General features: G+C 33.4%; 1 protein-coding gene across 1 annotated transcript in view; it reads right to left on the bottom strand.

The window, feature by feature from the left end:
* LOC142338509 (uncharacterized) overlaps nt 1–22730 on the bottom strand; it is a 68432-nt gene that overhangs the window by 2950 nt on the left and 42752 nt on the right. Inside the window, exon 7 of the mRNA XM_075388292.1 lies at nt 7632–7788. Within this exon, the coding sequence (XP_075244407.1) occupies nt 7632–7788 (157 nt within the window). The remainder of the gene's footprint in view (nt 1–7631; nt 7789–22730) is intronic.

Raw genomic sequence — 22730 nt, 5'->3', positions numbered from 1 at the left:
CTTCGACACCGGTTTTAAATTCGACACCGGTTTGAATTTTTTTTGTATTTGTGATCATTTTTGAAGACTTCAGAATAAAGACAGATCTCAATGACTTTCTGTGCAGGATTTAATGAACCTATTTAATGATTTCAGCTGCTAGTTTTTATGAATTCGAAATTAACTGTTTCCGAACAATACAAATGTAATGTTTTTTTTGTCAACCTGTCACCTGGTTTCTTTATTTAGAGGTCATAGATGACATTATTGGTGTTCAAAGAAGGCACAATTGATTATATGTTATTTGTTACGGAACACATTATGCTTTTAGCGGTTCTCACAAAACTGAAAATTCGTTTTTTTAAGTGTATTTGTCGTTTGTTCTCTGTGGACGAACAGCATATTCTGGATATTGACAGATACCATCAAGTCTTAATATGGTGTCATGCGTGAACTTAATCCCATTTAAAGAGTTTAGTTTATATCTAATGGTTTTTATTATTTAAAATTAGTTATTGCCGAAATACAAACGTATATTTCAACTTTGTAGCTTTTGTCTCTTTCTTACCGAGTCTCATTAAAAACTGTTGCTATGTTGTTTACAATGAAGCATAAATCAATTTCTTTACTTTAGGTTTTATTAGACGCCATCTTGACTTTTTTGAGTTCCCTTTTTTTCAAAAAAAAAAGACTTGACTTTTAGAAGTAAACGTTTGCTGTTATTATTTGATTTTGTTATCTGTCCCGTACTGTAAATAAGGGCGGGTCTCTAAATGGGCTCTCTAAAGGGACAATATTTACTTCAATAAATAATTTGAGCTGAAAGCATTCATTTTAATTCATGCAAAAGTTTTGACAGATTCCTATCTCTTCTTTAATTGGTAGACAATTAAGCCAAAATGTGGACGAGCGGGGTTGGAACATAATTTGCAAACCCACATTAACAAGCTTCGTTGATGAAGCAAAAGAATCAGAGACAAGCATTGGAAGAAGAAACTTTTCTGAAAAATAGTTTTCAAACGGATGCCAATAAACCTGAAACAAAATTTTTGAAAAAAAAAATGTTCTGTTCTCGTGACAACTCAGTGAACAAAGCTGAATTTTATTTCTCAAACAGTAAATAAACTACACAGAGAAAACATCTATGAAATGCAGAAAAAAAATGCAGGAAAATAAAACATACCCGGCTGAATGCCGAAAATAGCCGCCGTTGATTCCCATAACCAAGATTGTGAAAAAAGAAACAACTCATGAGAAAAATGATTTTCGTAAAAAAAAACAATTTTAGAGTGCAAACTCTTTTGATGTCATTTTGGAGTTGAAGTTACTCTTGTTTGGTAGTGAGAGGACACAGGGGCTAGTATCAATAACAATAAAAAAATAAGACCGGTAACTACGAAAAGTCCGAGTAAAGGAGCACCTAAAATCAGGCTTTAAGGGTTTATCCCGTTTCCATTTCCGATTTCGTTTTTTGATACCAACTCTGATTATTTTGCATTGCTTTGCTGAGCAACTCCTGTCCAAAAAAACGTTTAGCAGACTGAGTAGAGAAGTCAAAAAGATTTCACGGAAAATGTTGAAAAACCTGAACTAAGGTAAAGCTAAAAAAGTTTATTCGACAAGTAAAAAACATAGCCGGAAGAACTCCGGAAATACTCAAAGAGTCGTCTGCATAAAATAAATACCTTTTAAATCGACTGGTTTCTACTACAGCAACAACTAGCAACATAAAAAGTCAGTCAGAAAAAGATAGCCCTTAAACCAACTGAGCTAGAAAATTACATTATTTGTACAAATAAAAAAAGAAGCCAAAAATTTTGTCCGCAATTTAAACTATCAAAGTACGCGAGTAGCAGAAATAAAGACATGTCAGGCTCCCAAAACTTTATTTTGAAAGAAAAACTTAAATACGGCAAGAAATGGCCAAAAATTGTTACGAAAATTATGAATCTCAGTATGCTCTCTCAATCGAAACACTGTTTTACAATATAAAAACAGTAATCAAAGAGGAACTAAAGAAGTTTTGTCGCTTTAACTATGAACATGAGTTTTTGCTTTAAATCACAATAAACTCGATAAAACTAAACGATGGCCAAAAATTAATCAAATCGAAATTAATCAAGAAAAAAAATAAAGAGACAGAACAATATTCAAACGAAAAAAATAGTGGGTCACCAAAACCAAGTCCTGTGATCATTCGCAGAAAACGAATGTTGCTAAAAATTTATAAAAGTGCAGAAGTGAAGCTAGCAAAACCTCAGTGCCATAAAAACAGTAATCAAATAGGAACTAAAGTTTTGTTGCTTTAACTATAAACATGAGTTTTCGCTTCAGATCACAAAAAGCTCGATAAAAGTAAACGATGGCCAAAAATTCATCATATCGAAATTAATCAAGAAAAAGACAATCGAGGTTTAGGAACATTACAAAGCCATCTTGCTGTCTCAGTAAGAAGTGAAAATAGTTAATATGCGAAACAGTATTACAATTTGAAAAAAATGTTCACAATATGGTTATAAACTGTCAATGAATCTTAAAGAGTCATCGCCAAAAACAATTCAATAAGCAACGAAGCCAAAAAACCGATGGTGCACCAAAAGACCTTTTATGGTAATTGACATATTAACTAAATTGGTTTAAAAATGTCCATTCAAAGAGTCAAAAATGAAGAAATTTATGAAAAAGCGCAAAAATTGACAAAAAATTGCGAATTTCGGCCCAAATTTGCACTTGAAACGCATTATTAAGCTCCCAGAAACATTGCGATATCAATTTCAAATGGTTGCACATTCATGTAGCATTCATCAAAATCTACTTCTACAAAAATCTAAGTTACAAAAAAGTTGGGCCAAATGGACGAAAACGCGGCTGAAAACTGACCTATATGCGCCAGTCTCGCAAAAACTCTTTTCAAAGTCAAAAAGTCATTCACTGAGCGCAGCGTTTGCAAGAAATTACTCTCGCTCAGAAAAAGTTAGTTCACACGGCAATTTTACTCTTTCACTATTAGGTTAAAACGCAGCCTGAACAAATAGTACTTCCTGTAACAAAAAAACCTTAAGAAAACCAATATTCCTTTTCCAGTCGTAAAAAAATAGAAATGCTATAATAGGCGGCTGAGAAATTGATGTGGCTATTAAAAATACATATTTGTCTCGACTTCAATAAATGTCAATTATATCATACGGTCAGCTTTAAGTCGTTTTTTTTTTCCAGTAACGAAGGAAACATTTTTAAATTTAAAGATTTGATTTTAAATTTCAAGTCTTCGGCTTTGATAATTCATGGGATGTTAATAGAAACTTTATCAAACGTGACACTTGTGCTTGGCTCACAGCTAATCAGCAGTTGCCATGTTTTCTCGAAGCCAATTCATAAATAGAGAGATCAAAGTTTTACGTTTCTTTTGACATTGGTGAATTGTAAAAATCTTAGTTGGGCAATTGAATCTCGGGCAATCAAGTAAATAATCAGTCAAAGTCATTGGGCAGCATATCACTCCTTTGGAAAATTCCCGTTCTTCATCAATTGTATCTATCGTATTTTGCAGAGTTTTGTAACATAAATCTAATTGGTTTATACAATTCCTTCCGCTCACTTTCGGTTATTATCACTTCTCATTTAGTGACAAAAGAAACGCTTACTCCCCTCCACTTGAGAACGATGCATTTAATGAGAAAACTCTGCACTAATCAGTTACAAGCGTCTGTTGTCATTAGTTAGGCGATCGGTTAATTATCATATTTGCGTTCCCACGCATTAATTGGATTGAAATGGATTGGGTCAATCGGTTGATCGCAAGCTAGAACCTTCCGAGAAAGCATTTCTTCCTTCCCCCAGACATGCTATTCTCTTTATTGTCCTTTGCGAGGTTTCACACTAACCACCAAGAACTTCAAATGAAAGCGGCAGTTTTACCGTAGCTTTTAAGGTTAATTCTTTTGGGGAAATAGGCAAAAATCTATTTCAGCATTTCGATAAATTGATGTTAAAGTCAGTATAAAATTTTCCCAAATAACTAATCATTTAGCCATGCTTTGTCAAAAATGAGTCTAATAACGAAACAAAGAACACCTTTGTTACAATTCCCAAAAAGCTAAAGAAATATGCCCGAAAGAGACAAAACTGTTTGAAATCAGCCAAAAAATTTACAAAACATTGAACCTAAAAAACTCCACGGAAAACAAACGAAAAATCGGGGAAAACCCTCCAATTAAAATCTACGCGCCTTCCGATGATACCACTGATAGCTAATTTGTGAAATACGTCTATCGACCAAAAAGGACTAAACAAAAATACCCCTTTGCGTACAAATTCCTCTCATCTCCACTAATGTGGGTCGTAACGATAAGCCGGCAAATAGAACTAATAAAGGCACAGACTTTTCTATTGATAACATCAATATACATTGCTACAATTTATTTGCTGACATGAGATTTTGAAAACATTTGAAAACAATTTTTTCAAAAAGGAAACGTCGTTGATTCCCATAACCAAGATTGGCATTGAAAAAAGAAACAACTCATGAGAAAAATGATTTTGGTAAAAAAAAACAATTTTAGAGTGCAAACTCTTTTGATGTCATTTTGGAGTTGAAGTTACTCTTGTTTGGTAGTGAGAGGACACAGGGGCTAGTATCAATAACAATAAAAAATAAGACCGGTAACTACGAAAAGTCCGAGTAAAGGAGCACCTAAAATCAGGCTTTAAGGGTTTATCCCGTTTCCATTTCCGATTTCGTTTTTTGATACCAACTCTGATTATTTTGCATTGCTTTGCTGAGCAACTCCTGTCCAAAAAAACGTTTAGCGGACTGAGTAGAGAAGTCAAAAAGATTTCACGGAAAATGTTGAAAAACCTGAACTAAGGTAAAGCTAAAAAAGTTTATTCGACAAGTAAAAAACATAGCCGGAAGAACTCCGGAAATACTCAAAGAGTCGTCTGCATAAAATAAATACCTTTTAAATCGACTAGTTTCTACTACAGCAACAACTAGCAACATAAAAATTCAGTCAGAAAAAGATAGCCCTTAAACCAACTGAGCTAGAAAATTACATTATTTGTACAAATAAAAAATAAAGCCAAAAATTTTGTCCGCAATTTAAACTATCAAAGTACGCGAGTAGCAGAAATAAAGACATGTCAGGCTCCCAAAACTTTATTTTGAAAGAAAAACTTGAATACGGCAAGAAATGGCCAAAAATTGTTACGACAATTATGAATCTCAGTATGCTCTCTCAATCGAAACACTGTTTTACAATATAAAAACAGTAATCAAAGAGGAACTAAAGAAGTTTTGTCGCTTTAACTATGAACATGAGTTTTTGCTTTAAATCACAATAAACTCGATAAAACTAAACGATGGCCAAAAATTAATCAAATCGAAATTAATCAAGAAAAAAAATAAAGAGACAGAACAATATTCAAACGAAAAAAATAGTGGGTCACCAAAACCAAGTCCTGTGATCATTCGCAGAAAACGAATGTTGCTAAAAATTTATAAAAGTGCAGAAGTGAAGCTAGCAAAACCTCAGTGCCATAAAAACAGTAATCAAATAGGAACTAAAGTTTTGTTGCTTTAACTATAAACATGAGTTTTCGCTTCAGATCACAAAAAACTCGATAAAACTAAACGATGGCCAAAAATTCATCATATCGAAATTAATCAAGAAAAAGACAAACGAGGTTTAGGAATATTACAAAGCCATCTTGCTGTCTCAGTAAGAAGTGAAAATAGCTAATTTGCGAAACAGTTTTACAATGAAAAAAATGTTCACAAAATGGTTAAAAACTGTCAATGAAATTTAAAGAGTTATCGCCAAAAACAATTCAATAAGCAACGAAGCCAAAAAACCGATGGTGCACCAAAAGACCTTTTATGGTAATTGACATATTAACTAAATTGGTTTAAAAATGTCCATTCAAAGAGTCAAAAATGAAGAAATTTATGAAAAAGCGCAAAAATTGACAAAAAATTGCGAATTTAGGCACAAATTTGCACTTGAAACGCATTATTAAGCTCCCAGAAACACTGCGATATCGATTTCAAATGGTTGCACATTCATGTGGCATTCATCAAAATCTACTTCTACAAAAATCTAAGTTAAAAAAAGTTGGGCCAAATGGACGAAAACGCTGCTGAAAACTGACCTATTTGCGCCAGTCTCGCAAAAACACTTTTCAAAGTCAAAAAGTCATTCACTGAGCGCAGCGTTTGAAAAAAATTACTCTCGCTCAGAAAAAGTTAGTTCACACGGCAATTTTACTCTTTCACTATTAGGTTAAAACGCAGCCTGAACAAATAGTACTTCCTGTAATAAAAAACCTTAAGAAAACCAATATTCCTTTTCCAGTCGTAAAAAAATAGAAACGCTATAATAGGCGGCTGAGAAATTGATGTGGCTATTAAAAATACATATTTGTCTCGACTTCAATAAATGTCAATTATATCATACGGCCAGCTTTAAGTCGTTTTTTTTCCAGTAACGAAGGAAACATTTTTAAATTTAAAGATTGCCATGTTTTCTCGAAGCCAATTCATAAATAGAGAGATCAAAGTTTTACGTTTCTTTTGACATTGGTGAATTGTAAAAATCTTAGTTGGGCAATTGAATCTCGGGCAATCAAGCAAATAATCAGTCAAAGTCATTGGGCAGCATATCACTCCTTTGGAAAATTCCCGTTCTTCATCAATTGTATCTATCGTATTTTGCAGAGTTTTGTAACATAAATCTAATTGGTTTATACAATTCCTTCCGCTCACTTTCGGTTATTATCACTTCTCATTTAGTGACAAAAGAAACGCTTACTCCCCTCCACTTGAGAACGATGCATTTAATGAGAAAACTCTGCACTAATCAGTTACAAGCGTCTGTTGTCATTAGTTAGGCGATCGGTTAATTATCATATTTGCGTTCCCACGCATTAATTGGATTGAAATGGATTGGGTCAATCGGTTGATCGCAAGCTAGAACCTTCCGAGAAAGCATTTCTTCCTTCCCCCAGACATGCTATTCTCTTTATTGTCCTTTGCGAGGTTTCACACTAACCACCAAGAACTTCAAATGACAGCGGCAGTTTTACCGTAGCTTTTAAGGTTAATTCTTTTGGGGAAATAGGCAAAAATCTATTTCAGCATTTCGATAAATTGATGTTAAAGTCAGTATAAAATTTTTCCAAATAACTAATCATTTAACCATGCTTTGTCAAAAATGAGTCTAATAACGAAAGAAAGAACACCTTTGTTATAATTCCCAAAAAGCTAATTAAATATGCCCGAAAGCGACAAAACTGTTTGAAATCAGCCAAAAAATTTACAAAACATTGAACCTAAATAACTCCACGGAAAACAAACGAAAAATCGGGGAAAACCCTCCAATTTAAATCTACGCGCCTTCCGATGATACCACTGATAGCTAATTTGTGAAATACGTCTATCGACCAAAATGGACTAAACAAAAATACCCCTTTGCGTACAAGTTCCTCTCATCTCCACTAATGTGGGTCGTAACGATAAGCCGGCAAATAGAACTAATAAAGGCAAAGACTTTTCTATTGATAACATCAATATACATTGCTACAATTTATTTGCTGACATGAGATTTTGAAAACATTTGAAAACAATTTTTTCAAAAAGGAAACGTCAATCTCACCGGGAATGTGTTTGAATCTGAGAACAGCTGCGGGGTGGAGTTCTGGCTCGTACTGCACCAGCTTGCTTTCTCCCTGAGCTAACTTGGGCAGCAGGACTCCAAAGGGCAGCGAGGTAGTGGCTAACACGTTGTTGATCTTGAACTTGCAAAATTTCACCTGAAAAGGAGTAATCGATAAACAGAAAAATACAAAGCACATTGCTACAATAAAAATTATTAAACCAACATAAATTCGTTCCACAGAAACATAAAATAGCAGGAAATTGTTTTTTAAAAATAATATTAATTTCTGATTAAACCCACCAAATGAAACAACAAACAAATCCCTTGCATTCATCAAACAGCCAAATAGCTTCCCAGCTACAGCAAGCGAGCATGTCCTAATGTACAACGAACATAAACCGCAAGAGAGGGGGTATGTGTACGCCGGGCAATTTAATTGAAAGGGGGCTGTAGCCTAGATAATTTCTAATGGGTGCAAAAAATCCCTCCAGCGTAATAGATTGAAGCAGTAACCACTCCAATATCAGGTCCTTGTGATAACTTGTGTCAACATTAGCCTTTAATTTAGCAACTCTGAATAAGAGCAATTCAAGGTCACCCAAAAATCGAGTCAAGCATGAAAAGGTCACTCGAGGGGTGCAATCGAAAAAAATGTTCTAGAAAAAACTGTCCAGCAAAAATTTTGCATTTAAAACATAGCAGGTAGAATGCCGGAACCCACTTGAAGACTTATAATATCTGATCTTACCTAAACTCAATAGAAAAGATAATATCATATAAAAGAAGAAAAATTATGTGCCTAACAAAACAATGTTCTTAAAAAATGCTCACTCAATTTTTAGTTCTGAGGTTTGGGGTTGTAGAGGTTGGTTGGAGCATAGGTGTGGTGAGCTGCTGATAAGTAGGATTGGGGTACGTAGCGGGTAGGAGGTGGATGAGCGTAAGTAGCTGGTTGGGAGGGAAGGGAGGGGGAGAGGGATAGGTGTACGGGAACCTAGGCGTGTATGTGTGTGTGTGGATTACATATAGATAGGGAGAATTTCATTCGAAAAGAGAAGTTAATGTTCCAGAAGAAAAAGTCAAACGTTCAAATCAAACCACCAGAATCCAATACTCCTGTTACACACAATTAGAGTGATTGCTACAATATTTGTTCGAGAGCAAGCCTCAAAAGGGTCATTTTTTTGAAAGGAATGAAATCAAAAAAGAAGCTCGCTTGAATCTTTGCCACGAACACAAAGTAGGACATTGCCCTTTTAACAGTTCCATCGTCATTTATCTTTTAACGTATATCTTTCAAAATAAAATACTGCTAAAAATGCTTCTCACGGTAAGATCTACGGTCTTCTGAAAAAAATAACAACAATGATATAAAGCCAAAATTTAAAAAAAGTCGCGAACCCCACAATAATTATAAAAAATAAACTATTGTATCATCCAACAGCCTGCGAACTGTCCTCTCAGATATTATTTCTACAACGAAGGTATCAAATTTAAATCTGACGAATGAAAATTAAATTATAGAAAACATCGTAACCTATGGCCGCTTAATTTTAATATTTGACTTGCACTTTACATCATCCAAACTATCTTATTAAGAATTTAATATTTAAGCAATTAATTAGGGTATTTAAAAATCAGTTTCTCTTGCATTGCAAAAACGCCACATCATCAAGGTATTGACGTTCAAGTGATGCTGCTTTAGGTGTCACCATTTTCATGGAAATTCAATTTTTGCAATTGTGAAGCACCGACTAATCAGGACCCTCTGCTGTAAACGAGTTAAAACATCACAAAATCTTGGGGCAAAAACATGACTCCCATGCCCTCAACACATTTAGCGTTACTTTTTACGTTTTCAAAAACAAATATACCCAGCAGATTGCCGGAAAATAGCCGCCATTGATCCCAATAATCACGATTGGGATTGAACAAAGACAAAAAATAATGAAAAATAATGACTTTTTGTGCAAAAATTATTTTAAAGTTTGAAATAATTTTCACACGGATGCCAATAAAACTGAAAAAAAACTAACGCTATCTAGCGAAGGAATTAAAACATTGCCGGCAGATTGCGGGAAAATAACCGCCGTTGATGCTATGGTGAGCAACTCCTGTCTAAAAACACTTTTAGCAGAATGAGATGAGAGAAGAGTTAAACTAGCCTAGAGAAGTCAAAAACGATTTCACGCAAAATCTCGAACAAGCTGTGAACACAGGTAAAGCAAAAAAAACTACGAAGTAAAAAACATAGCAGGACAAGTCCTGAAAAACAATTCAAAGAAATGTATTAATTTATGACCTGTAATCAATAACTTCGCTTTAAAAGGCAAATGAAAGCTGTTAGTAAAGAGACAAAGCAAAAAAACAACACCAAAAACAGAAACAATCCAGACTAAAAATTTCTCATTGGCAAGGTCGATGAACCCTCTCAGTAATGAAATAAGATGAAAATAACCAAAAATCGCTATAATTCTCGCTGAAACTTTTTGAAAACACTTATAAAAGTCACAGAACGCAAAATCTACTGAACGATACAATTACATCCACTTTTTGAGTCCTTAATGACCACCGTTGAGAACTGTCATCAATGAGATAAAGTGATAAGACAGCAATAAATACAACAAACACTAGCAGAATAAAAAAATTAACATTTTCCAAAAAAAAGAAGAAAATGCAAAAGCTATGAACTGACTTGACTTGCTTTAATCGAACCCTTCTAAGCAACCAATGAGACCTGTCGATAATAATACTAAGTTAAGACGACAAATTTGAAGAGAAAAACTCGCAAAACTCAGAAAATTCGATATTTATAATTGAAAACGATTAGAGTCGAAGTCATAGAAAGCACTAGCTTTGAACATAAACAGTTAAATAGAAACTTAACCCTTATTATCAGCATCAGAGACCTGTCCCAATGGGATTCAATGATCAAAAAGTACAATAAATACTTGCAGAATTCCAATCTCACTCTAAATTTTTGAGAAAAAGTAGTGTCAAAGTCATGAAAACCACTAGCTATTAAATCGAGCCATTATTTAGGTTCCTTAAGCCTCCTTAGCAACAAATCAGACCTGTCACTGATGATACTACGTGATAAGACGAGAATTTTAAAAAAAGTGGCAAGATCTAAAATTCATAAATTATTTTATGGCAAAGTCATTAAAGGTTTCAGCTGCCCCTTAATGAATTCAAGCAAAGACAAATAGGCACAAATAGCAGCAGAGGAAACTCTGAAAACAGAAGTTGAATTGACGTACCAGGGAAAGTGAAAGTCACATTTTACTCGAACAAAATTTTTTTTAAATGAAAACTCGGCTTACTGGAAACTATGAACACAGAGGCATTAAGAGCTCTTCGTGAAACAATCAGTTTTCTTTATTCGCAAATCATTACAAACAACTAAGCACCGAGAAATAATTAAGGTCCTGTAGAATTTGAAAAATGAAAAACAAGCATAGCAAAGGGTGGAAAACAAACAAGACTGCTACAAAATGAAATAGCGAAATTTTTTTTCGGGCTAAGAAACTAAAAACCTCATAATGGCTTTGAGCAGCAGCACAAGTAATTAACATAGCAGGACAACTCCTGAAATACAATTCAAAGAATTGTATTAATTTATGACCTGACAATAACTTCGCTTTAAAACGCAAATGAGAGCTGTTAGTAATGAGACTAAGCAATAAAACATCACCAGAACAACAGAAACAATCCAGACTAAATATTTCTTATTGGCAACCTGTCATTAAATGTCGATGAATCCTCTAAGTAATGAAATTAAATAATAAGATAAAAATAACCAAAAATCGCTATAACAGTCGTCGAAAATTTTTTTTGAAAACAATTAGTATAAAAGTCGCAGCACGCAAAATCTACTGAAGTATACCATAACATCAATTTTTTGAGTCCCTAATGACCACCATTGAGATCTGTCATCAATGAGATTAAGTGACAAGACAGCAATAAGTACAACAAATACTAGCAAAACTAAAAAAAATCATTAAGATTTCCAAAAAACGAACAAAATGCAATAGCTATGAAGAGAAATGGCTGGCTTTAATCGAACTCCTTTAAGCAACCAATGAGACCTGTCGATAATAAGACTAAGTTAAGACAACAAATTTGAAGAGAAAAACTCGCAAAACTCAGAAAAATTGATAATTATTATTGAAAACTATTAGAGTCGAAGTCATAGAAAGCACTAGCTTTGAACATAAACGGTTGAATAGAAACTTAACCCTTATTATCAGCATCAGAGACCTGTCCCAATGGGATTCAATGATCAAAAAGTACAATAAATACTTGCAGAATTCCAATCTCACTCTAAATTTTTGAGAAAAAGTAGTGTCAAAGTCATGAAAACCATTAGCTATTAAATCGAGCCATTATTTAGGTTCTTTAAGCCTCCTTCGCAACAAATCAGACCTGTCACTGATGATACTACGTGATAAGACGAGAATTTTAAAAAAGGTGGCAAGATCTAAAATTCATAAATTATTTTATGGCAAAGTCATAAAAGGTTTCAGCTGCCCCTTAATGAATTCAAGCAAAGACAAATAGGCACAAATAGCACTGCAGCAGAGGAAACTCTGAAAACAGAAGTTGAATTGACGTACCGGGGAAAGTGAAAAGTCACATTTTACTCGAACAAAATTTTTTTAAAATGAAAACTCGGCTTACTGGATACTATGAACACAGAGGCATTAAGAGCTCTTCGTGAAACAATCATCTTTCTTTATTCGCAAATCATTACAAACAACTAACCACCGAGAAATAATCAAGGTCCTGTAGAATTTGAAAAATGAAAAACAAGCATAGCAAAGGGTGGAAAACAAACAAGACTGCTACAAAATGAAATAGCAAAATTTTTTTTCGGGCTAAGAAACTAAAAACCTCATAATGGCTTTGAGCAGCAGCACAAGTAATTAACATAGCAGGACAACTCCTGAAATACAATTCAAAGAATTGTATTAATTTATGACCTGACAATAACTTCGCTTTAAAACGCAAATGAGAGCTGTTAGTAATGAGACTAAGCAATAAAACATCACCAGAACAACAGAAACAATCCAGACTAAATATTTCTTATTGGCAACCTGTCATCAAATGTCGATGAATCCTCTAAGTAATGAAATTAAATAATAAGATAAAAATAACCAAAAATCGCTATAACAGTCGTCGAAAATTTTTTTTGAAAACAATTAGTATAAAAGTCGCAGCACGCAAAATCTACTGAAGTATGCTATAACATCCATTTTTTGAGTCCCTAATGACCACCATTGAGATCTGTCATCAATGAGATTAAGTGACAAGACAGCAATAAGTACAACAAATACTAGCAAAACTAAAAAAAATCATTAAGATTTCCAAAAAAAACGAACAAAATGCAATAGCTATGAAGAGAAATGGCTGGCTTTAATCGAACTCCTTTAAGCAACCAATGAGACCTGTCGATAATAAGACTAAGTTAAGACAACAAATTTGAAGAGAAAAACTCGCAAAACTCAGAAAATTCGATAATTATTATTGAAAACTATTAGAGTCGAAGTCATAGAAAGCACTAGCTTTGAACATAAACAGTTAAAAAGAAACTTAACCCTTATTATCAGCATCAGAGACCTGTCCCAATGGGATTCAATGATCAAAAAGTACAATAAATACTTGCAGAATTCCAATCTCACTCTAAATTTTTGAGAAAAAGTAGTGTCAAAGTCATGAAAACCATTAGCTATTAAATCGAGCCATTATTTAGGTTCCTTAAGCCTCCTTAGCAACAAATCAGACCTGTCACTGATGATACTACGTGATAAGACGAGAATTTTAAAAAAGTTGGCAAGATCTAAAATTCATAAATTATTTTATGGCAAAGTCATAAAAGGTTTCAGCTGCCCCTTAATGAATTCAAGCAAAGACAAATAGGCACAAATAGCACTGCAGCAGAGGAAACTCTGAAAACAGAAGTTGAATTGACGTACCGGGGAAAGTGAAAAGTCACATTTTACTCGAACAAAATTTTTTTAAAATGAAAACTCGGCTTACTGGATACTATGAACACAGAGGCATTAAGAGCTCTTCGTGAAACAATCATCTTTCTTTATTCGCAAATCATTACAAACAACTAACCACCGAGAAATAATCAAGGTCCTGTAGAATTTGAAAAATGAAAAACAAGCATAGCAAAGGGTGGAAAACAAACAAGACTGCTACAAAATGAAATAGCAAAATTGTTTTTCGGGCTAAGAAACTAAAAACCTCATAATGGCTTTGAGCAGCAGCACAAGTAATTAACATAGCAGGACAACTCCTGAAATACAATTCAAAGAATTGTATTAATTTATGACCTGACAATAACTTCGCTTTAAAACGCAAATGAGAGCTGTTAGTAATGAGACTAAGCAATAAAACATCACCAGAACAACAGAAACAATCCAGACTAAATATTTCTTATTGGCAACCTGTCATTAAATGTCGATGAATCCTCTAAGTAATGAAATTAAATAATAAGATAAAAATAACCAAAAATCGCTATAACAGTCGTCGAAAATTTTTTTTGAAAACAATTAGTATAAAAGTCGCAGCACGCAAGATCTACTGAAGTATACTATAACATCCATTTTTTGAGTCCCTAATGACCACCATTGAGATCTGTCATCAATGAGATTAAGTGACAAGACAGCAATAAGTACAACAAATACTAGCAAAACTAAAAAAAAATCATTAAGATTTCCAAAAAAAACGAACAAAATGCAATAGCTATGAAGAGAAATGGCTGGCTTTAATCGAACTCCTTTAAGCAACCAATGAGACCTGTCGATAATAAGACTAAGTTAAGACAACAAATTTGAAGAGAAAAACTCGCAAAACTCAGAAAATTCGATAATTATTATTGAAAACTATTAGAGTCGAAGTCATAGAAAGCACTAGCTTTGAACATAAACAGTTAAATAGAAACTTAATCCTTATTATCAGCATCAGAGACCTGTCCCAATGGGATTCAATGATCAAAAAGTACAATAAATACTTGCAGAATTCCAATCTCACTCTAAATTTTTGAGAAAAAGTAGTGTCAAAGTCATGAAAACCATTAGCTATTAAATCGAGCCATTATTTAGGTTCTTTAAGCCTCCTTAGCAACAAATCAGACCTGTCACTGATGATATTACGTGATAAGACGAGAATTTTAAAAAAGGTGGCAAGATCTAAAATTCATAAATTATTTTATGGCAAAGTCATAAAAGGTTTCAGCTGCCCCTTAATGAATTCAAGCAAAGACAAATAGGCACAAATAGCACTGCAGCAGAGGAAACTCTGAAAACAGAAGTTAAATTGACGTACCGGGGAAAGTGAAAAGTCACAATTTACTCGAACAAAATTTTTTTAAAATGAAAACTCGGCTTACTGGAAACTATGAACACAGAGGCATTAAGAGCTCATCGTGAAACAATCATCTTTCTTTATTCGCAAATCATTACAAACAACTAACCACCGAGAAATAATCAAGGCCCTGTAGAATTTGAAAAATGAAAAACAAGCATAGCAAAGGGTGGAAAACAAACAAGACTGCTACAAAATGAAATAGCAAAACTTTTTTTCGGGCTAAGAAACTAAAAACCTCATAATGGCTTTGAGCAGCAGCACAAGTAATTAACATAGCAGGACAACTCCTGAAATACAATTCAAAGAATTGTATTAATTTATGACCTGACAATAACTTCGCTTTAAAACGCAAATGAGAGCTGTTAGTAATGAGACTAAGCAATAAAACATCACCAGAACAACAGAAACAATCCAGACTAAATATTTCTTATTGGCAACCTGTCATTAAATGTCGATGAATCCTCTAAGTAATGAAATTAAATAATAAGATAAAAATAACCAAAAATCGCTATAACAGTCGTAGAAAATTTTTTTGAAAACAATTAGTATAAAAGTCGCAGCACGCAAAATCTACTGAAGTATACTATAACATCCATTTTTTGAGTCCCTAATGACCACCATTGAGATCTGTCATCAATGAGATTAAGTGACAAGACAGCAATAAGTACAACAAAAACTAGCAAAACTAAAAAAAAATCATTAAGATTTCCAAAAAAACGAACAAAATGCAATAGCTATGAAGAGAAATGGCTGGCTTTAATCGAACTCCTTTAAGCAACCAATGAGACCTGTCGATAATAAGACTAAGTTAAGACAACAAATTTGAAGAGAAAAACTCGCAAAACTCAAAAAATTCGATAATTATTATTGAAAACTATTAGAGTCGAAGTCATAGAAAGCACTAGCTTTGAACATAAACAGTTAAATAGAAACTTAACCCTTATTATCAGCATCAGAGACCTGTCCCAATGGGATTCAATGATCAAAAAGTACAATAAATACTTGCAGAATTCCAATCTCACTCTAAATTTTTGAGAAAAAGTAGTGTCAAAGTCATGAAAACCATTAGCTATTAAGTCGAGCCATTATTTAGGTTCTTTAAGCCTCCTTAGCAACAAATCAGACCTGGCACTGATGATACTACGTGATAAGACGAGAATTTTAAAAAAAGGTGGCAAGATCTAAAATTCATAAATTATTTTATGGCAAAGCCATAAAAGGTTTCAGCTGCCCCTTAATGAATTCAAGCAAAGACAAATAGGCACAAATAGCACTGCAGCAGAGGAAACTCTGAAAACAGAAGTTAAATTGACGTACCGGGGAAAGTGAAAAGTCACATTTTACTCGAACAAAATTTTTTTAAAATGAAAACTCGGCTTACTGGAAACTATGAACACAGAGGCATTAAGAGCTCTTCGTAAAACAATCAGTTTTCTTTATTCGCAAATCATTACAAACAACTAACCACCGAGAAATAATCAAGGTCCTGTAGAATTTGAAAAACGAAAAACAAGCAAAGCAAAGGGTGGAAAACAAACAAGACTGCTACAAAATGAAATAGCAAAATTTTTTTTCGGGCTAAGAAACTAAGAACCTCATAATGGCTTTGAGCAGCAGCACAAGTAATTAACATAGCAGGACAACTCCTGAAATACAATTCAAAGAATTGCATTAATTTATGACCTGACAATAACTTCGCTTTAAAACGCAAATGAGAGCTGTTAGTAATGAGACTAAGCAATAAAACATCACCAGAACAACAGAAACAATCCAGACTAAATATTTCTTATTGGCAACCTGTCATTAAATGTCGATGAATCCTCTAAGTAATGAAATTAAATAATAAGATAAGAATAACCAAAAATCGCTATAACAGTCGTCGAAAATTTTTTTTGAAAACAATTAGTATAAAAGTCGCAGCACGCAAAATCTACTGAAGTATACTATAACATCCATTTTTTGAGTCCCTAATGACCACCATTGAGATCTGTCATCAATGAGATTAAGTGACAAGACAGCAATAAGTACAACAAATACTAGCAAAACTAAAAAAAACGAACAAAATGCAATAGCTATGAAGAGAAATGGCTGGCTTTAATCGAACTCCTTTAAGCAACCAATGAGACCTGTCGATAATAACACTAAGTTAAGACAACAAATTTGAAGAGAAAAACTCGCAAAACTCAGAAAATTCGATAATTATTATTGAAAACTATTAGAGTCGAAGTCATAGAAAGCACTAGCTTTGAACATAAACAGTTAAATAGAAACTTAACCCTTATTATCAGCATCAGAGACCTGTCCCAATGGGATTCAATGATCAAAAAGTACAATAAATACTTGCAGAATTCCAATCTCACCCTAAATTTTTGAGAAAAAGTAGTGTCAAAGTCATGAAAACCACTAGCTATTAAATCGAGCCATTATTTAGGTTCTTTAAGCCTCCTTAGCAACAAATCAGACCTGTCACTGATGATACTACGTGATAAGACGAGAATTTTAAAAAAGGTGGCAAGATCTAAAATTCATAAATTATTTTATGGCAAAGTCATAAAAGGTTTCAGCTGCCCCTTAATGAATTCAAGCAAAGACAAATAGGCACAAATAGCACTGCAGCAGAGGAAACTCTTAAAAACAGAAGTTAAATTGACGTACCGGGCAAAGTGAAAAGTCACATTTTACTCGAACAAAATTTTTTTAAAATGAAAACTCGGCTTACTGGAAACTATGAACACAGAGACATTAAGAGCTCTTCGTGAAACAATCAGCTTTCTTTATTCGCAAATCATTACAAACAACTAACCACCGAGAAATAATCAAGGTCCTGTAGAATTTGAAAAATGAAAAACAAGCATAGCAAAGGGTGGAAAACAAACAAGACTGCTACAAAATGAAATAGCAAAATTTTTTTTCGGGCTAAGAAACTAAAAACCTCATAATGGCTTTGAGCAGCAGCACAAGTAATTAACATAGCAGGACAACTCCTGAAATACAATTCAAAGAATTGTATTAATTTATGACCTGACAATAATTTCGCTTTAAAACGCAAATGAGAGCTGTTCGTAATGAGACTAAGCAATAAAACATCACCAGAACAACAGAAACAATCCAGACTAAATATTTCTTATTGGCAACCTGTCATTAAATGTCGATGAATCCTCTAAGTAATGAAATTAAATAATAAGATAAAAATAACCAAAAATCGCTATAAGTCGTCGAAAATTTTTTTTGAAAACAATTAGTATAAAAGTCGCAGCACGCAAAATCTACTGAAGTATACTATAACATCCATTTTTTGAGTCCCTAATGACCACCATTGAGATCTGTCATCAATGAGATTAAGTGACAAGACAGCAATAAGTACAACAAATACTAGCAAAACTAAAAAAATCATTAGGATTTCCAAAAAAAACGAACAAAATGCAATAGCTATGAAGAGAAATGGCTGGCTTTAATCGAACTCCTTTAAGCAACCAATGAGACCTGTCGATAATAAGACTAAGTTAAGACAACAAATTTGAAGAGAAAAACTCGCAAAACTCAGAAAATTCGATAATTATTATTGAAAACTATTAGAGTCGAAGTCATAAAAAGCACTAGCTTTGAACATAAACAGTTAAATAGAAACTTAACCCTTATTATCAGCATCAGAGACCTGTCCCAATGGGATTCAATGATCAAAAAGTACAATAAAAACTTGCAGAATTCCAATCTCACTCTAAATTTTTGAGAAAAAGTAGTGTCAAAGTCATGAAAACCACTAGCTATTAAATCGAGCCATTATTTAGGTTCTTTAAGCCTCCTTAGCAACAAATCAGACCTGTCACTGATGATACTACGTGATAAGACGAGAATTTTAAAAAAGGTGGCAAGATCTAAAATTCATAAATTATTTTATGGCAAAGTCATAAAAGGTTTCAGCTGCCCCTTAATGAATTCAAGCAAAGACAAATAGGCACAAATAGCACTGCAGCAGAGGAAACTCTGAAAACAGAAGTTAAATTGACGTACCGGGGAAAGTGAAAAGTCACATTTTACTCGAACAAAATTTTTTAAATGAAAACTCGGCTTACTGGAAACTATGAACACAGAGGCATTAAGAGCTCTTCGTGAAACAATCAGTTTTCTTTATTCGCAAATCATTACAAACAACTAATCACCGAGAAATAAACAAGGTCCTGTAGAATTTAAAAAATGAAAAACAAGCATAGCAAAGGGTGGAAAACAAACAAGACTGCTACAAAATGAAATAGCAAAATTTTTTTCGGGCTAAGAAACTAAGAACATCAATGGCTTTGAGCAGCAGCACAAGTAATTAACATAGCAGGACAACTCCTGAAATACAAATCGAAGAATTGTATTAATTTATGATCTGACAATAACTTCGCTTTAAAACGCAAATGAGAGCTGTTAGTAATGAGACTAAGCAATAAAACATCACCAGAACAACAGAAACAATCCAGACTAAATATTTCTTATTGGCAACCTGTCATTAAATGTCGATGAATCCTCTAAGTAATGAAATTAAATAATAAGATAAAAATAACCAAAAATCGCTATAACAGTCGTAGAAAATTTTTTTGAAAACAATTAGTATAAAAGTCGCAGCACGCAAAATCTACTGAAGTATACTATAACATCCATTTTTTGAGTCCCTAATGACCACCATTGAGATCTGTCATCAATGAGATTAAGTGACAAGACAGCAATAAGTACAACAAATACTAGCAAAACTAAAAAAATCATTAGGATTTCCAAAAAAAACGAACAAAATGCAATAGCTATGAAGAGAAATGGCTGGCTTTAATCGAACTCCTTTAAGCAACCAATGAGACCTGTCGATAATAAGACTAAGTTAAGACAACAAATTTGAAGAGAAAAACTCGCAAAACTCAGAAAATTCGATAATTATTATTGAAAACTATTAGAGTCGAAGTCATAAAAAGCACTAGCTTTGAACATAAACAGTTAAATAGAAACTTAACCCTTATTATCAGCATCAGAGACCTGTCCCAATGGGATTCAATGATCAAAAAGTACAATAAAAACTTGCAGAATTCCAATCTCACTCTAAATTTTTGAGAAAAAGTAGTGTCAAAGTCATGAAAACCACTAGCTATTAAATCGAGCCATTATTTAGGTTCTTTAAGCCTCCTTAGCAACAAATCAGACCTGTCACTGATGATACTACGTGATAAGACGAGAATTTTAAAAAAGGTGGCAAGATCTAAAATTCATAAATTATTTTATGGCAAAGTCATAAAAGGTTTCAGCTGCCCCTTAATGAATTCAAGCAAAGACAAATAGGCACAAATAGCACTGCAGCAGAGGAAACTCTGAAAACAGAAGTTAAATTGACGTACCGGGGAAAGTGAAAAGTCACATTTTACTCGAACAAAATTTTTTAAATGAAAACTCGGCTTACTGGAAACTATGAACACAGAGGCATTAAGAGCTCTTCGTGAAACAATCAGTTTTCTTTATTCGCAAATCATTACAAACAACTAATCACCGAGAAATAAACAAGGTCCTGTAGAATTTGAAAAATGAAAAACAAGCATAGCAAAGGGTGGAAAACAAACAAGACTGCTACAAAATGAAATAGCAAAATTTTTTTTCGGGCTAAGAAACTAAGAACATCAATGGCTTTGAGCAGCAGCACAAGTAATTAACATAGCAGGACAACTCCTGAAATACAAATCGAAGAATTGTATTAATTTATGATCTGACAATAACTTCGCTTTAAAACGCAAATGAGAGCTGTTAGTAATGAGACTAAGCAATAAAACATCACCAGAACAACAGAAACAATCCAGACTAAATATTTCTTATTGGCAACCTGTCATTAAATGTCGATGAATCCTCTAAGTAATGAAATTAAATAATAAGATAAAAATAACCAAAAATCGCTATAACAGTCGTAGAAAATTTTTTTGAAAACAATTAGTATAAAAGTCGCAGCACGCAAAATCTACTGAAGTATACTATAACATCCATTTTTTGAGTCCCTAATGACCACCATTGAGATCTGTCATCAATGAGATTAAGTGACAAGACAGCAATAAGTACAACAAATACTAGCAAAACTAAAAAAATCATTAGGATTTCCAAAAAAAACGAACAAAATGCAATAGCTATGAAGAGAAATGGCTGGCTTTAATCGAACTCCTTTAAGCAACCAATGAGACCTGTCGATAATAAGACTAAGTTAAGACAACAAATTTGAAGAGAAAAACTCGCAAAACTCAGAAAATTCGATAATTATTATTGAAAACTATTAGAGTCGAAGTCATAAAAAGCACTAGCTTTGAACATAAACAGTTAAATAGAAACTTAACCCTTATTATCAGCATCAGAGACCTGTCCCAATGGGATTCAATGATCAAAAAGTACAATAAAAACTTGCAGAATTCCAATCTCACTCTAAATTTTTGAGAAAAAGTAGTGTCAAAGTCATGAAAACCACTAGCTATTAAATCGAGCCATTATTTAGGTTCTTTAAGCCTCCTTAGCAACAAATCAGACCTGTCACTGATGATACTACGTGATAAGACGAGAATTTTAAAAAAGGTGGCAAGATCTAAAATTCATAAATTATTTTATGGCAAAGTCATAAAAGGTTTCAGCTGCCCCTTAATGAATTCAAGCAAAGACAAATAGGCACAAATAGCACTGCAGCAGAGGAAACTCTGAAAACAGAAGTTAAATTGACGTACCGGGGAAAGTGAAAAGTCACATTTTACTCGAACAAAATTTTTTAAATGAAAACTCGGCTTACTGGAAACTATGAACACAGAGGCATTAAGAGCTCTTCGTGAAACAATCAGTTTTCTTTATTCGCAAATCATTACAAACAACTAATCACCGAGAAATAAACAAGGTCCTGTAGAATTTGAAAAATGAAAAACAAGCATAGCAAAGGGTGGAAAACAAACAAGACTGCTACAAAATGAAATAGCAAAATTTTTTTTCGGGCTAAGAAACTAAGAACATCAATGGCTTTGAGCAGCAGCACAAGTAATTAACATAGCAGGACAACTCCTGAAATACAAATCGAAGAATTGTATTAATTTATGATCTGACAATAACTTCGCTTTAAAACGCAAATGAGAGCTGTTAGTAATGAGACTAAGCAATAAAACATCACCAGAACAACAGAAACAATCCAGACTAAATATTTCTTATTGGCAACCTGTCATTAAATGTCGATGAATCCTCTAAGTAATGAAATTAAATAATAAGATAAAAATAACCAAAAATCGCTATAACAGTCGTCGAAAATTTTTTTTGAAAACAATTAGTATAAAAGTCGCAGCACGCAAAATCTACTGAAGTATACTATAACATCCATTTTTTGAGTCCCTAATGACCACCATTGAGATCTGTCATCAATGAGATTAAGTGACAAGACAGCAATAGGTACAACAAATACTAGCAAAACTAAAAAAAATCATTAAGATTTCCAAAAAAAACGAACAAAATGCAATAGCTATGAAGAGAAATGGCTGGCTTTAATCGAACTCCTTTAAGCAACCAATGAGACCTGTCGATAATAAGACTAAGTTAAGACAACAAATTTGAAGAGAAAAACTCGCAAAACTCAGAAAATTCGATAATTATTTTTGAAAACTATTAGAGTCGAAGTCATAGAAAGCACTAGCTTTGAACATAAACGGTTAAATAGAAACTTAACCCTTATTATCAGCATCAGAGACCTGT

This window comes from Convolutriloba macropyga, chromosome 4 (genome assembly GCF_964194025.1).
Source record: "Convolutriloba macropyga chromosome 4, txConMacr16.3, whole genome shotgun sequence".
NCBI classification, from domain to species: domain Eukaryota; kingdom Metazoa; phylum Xenacoelomorpha; order Acoela; family Convolutidae; genus Convolutriloba; species Convolutriloba macropyga.
The sequence above is the reverse complement of the archived record's forward strand: the minus strand, read 5'-3'. Positions and strand labels throughout refer to the sequence as shown.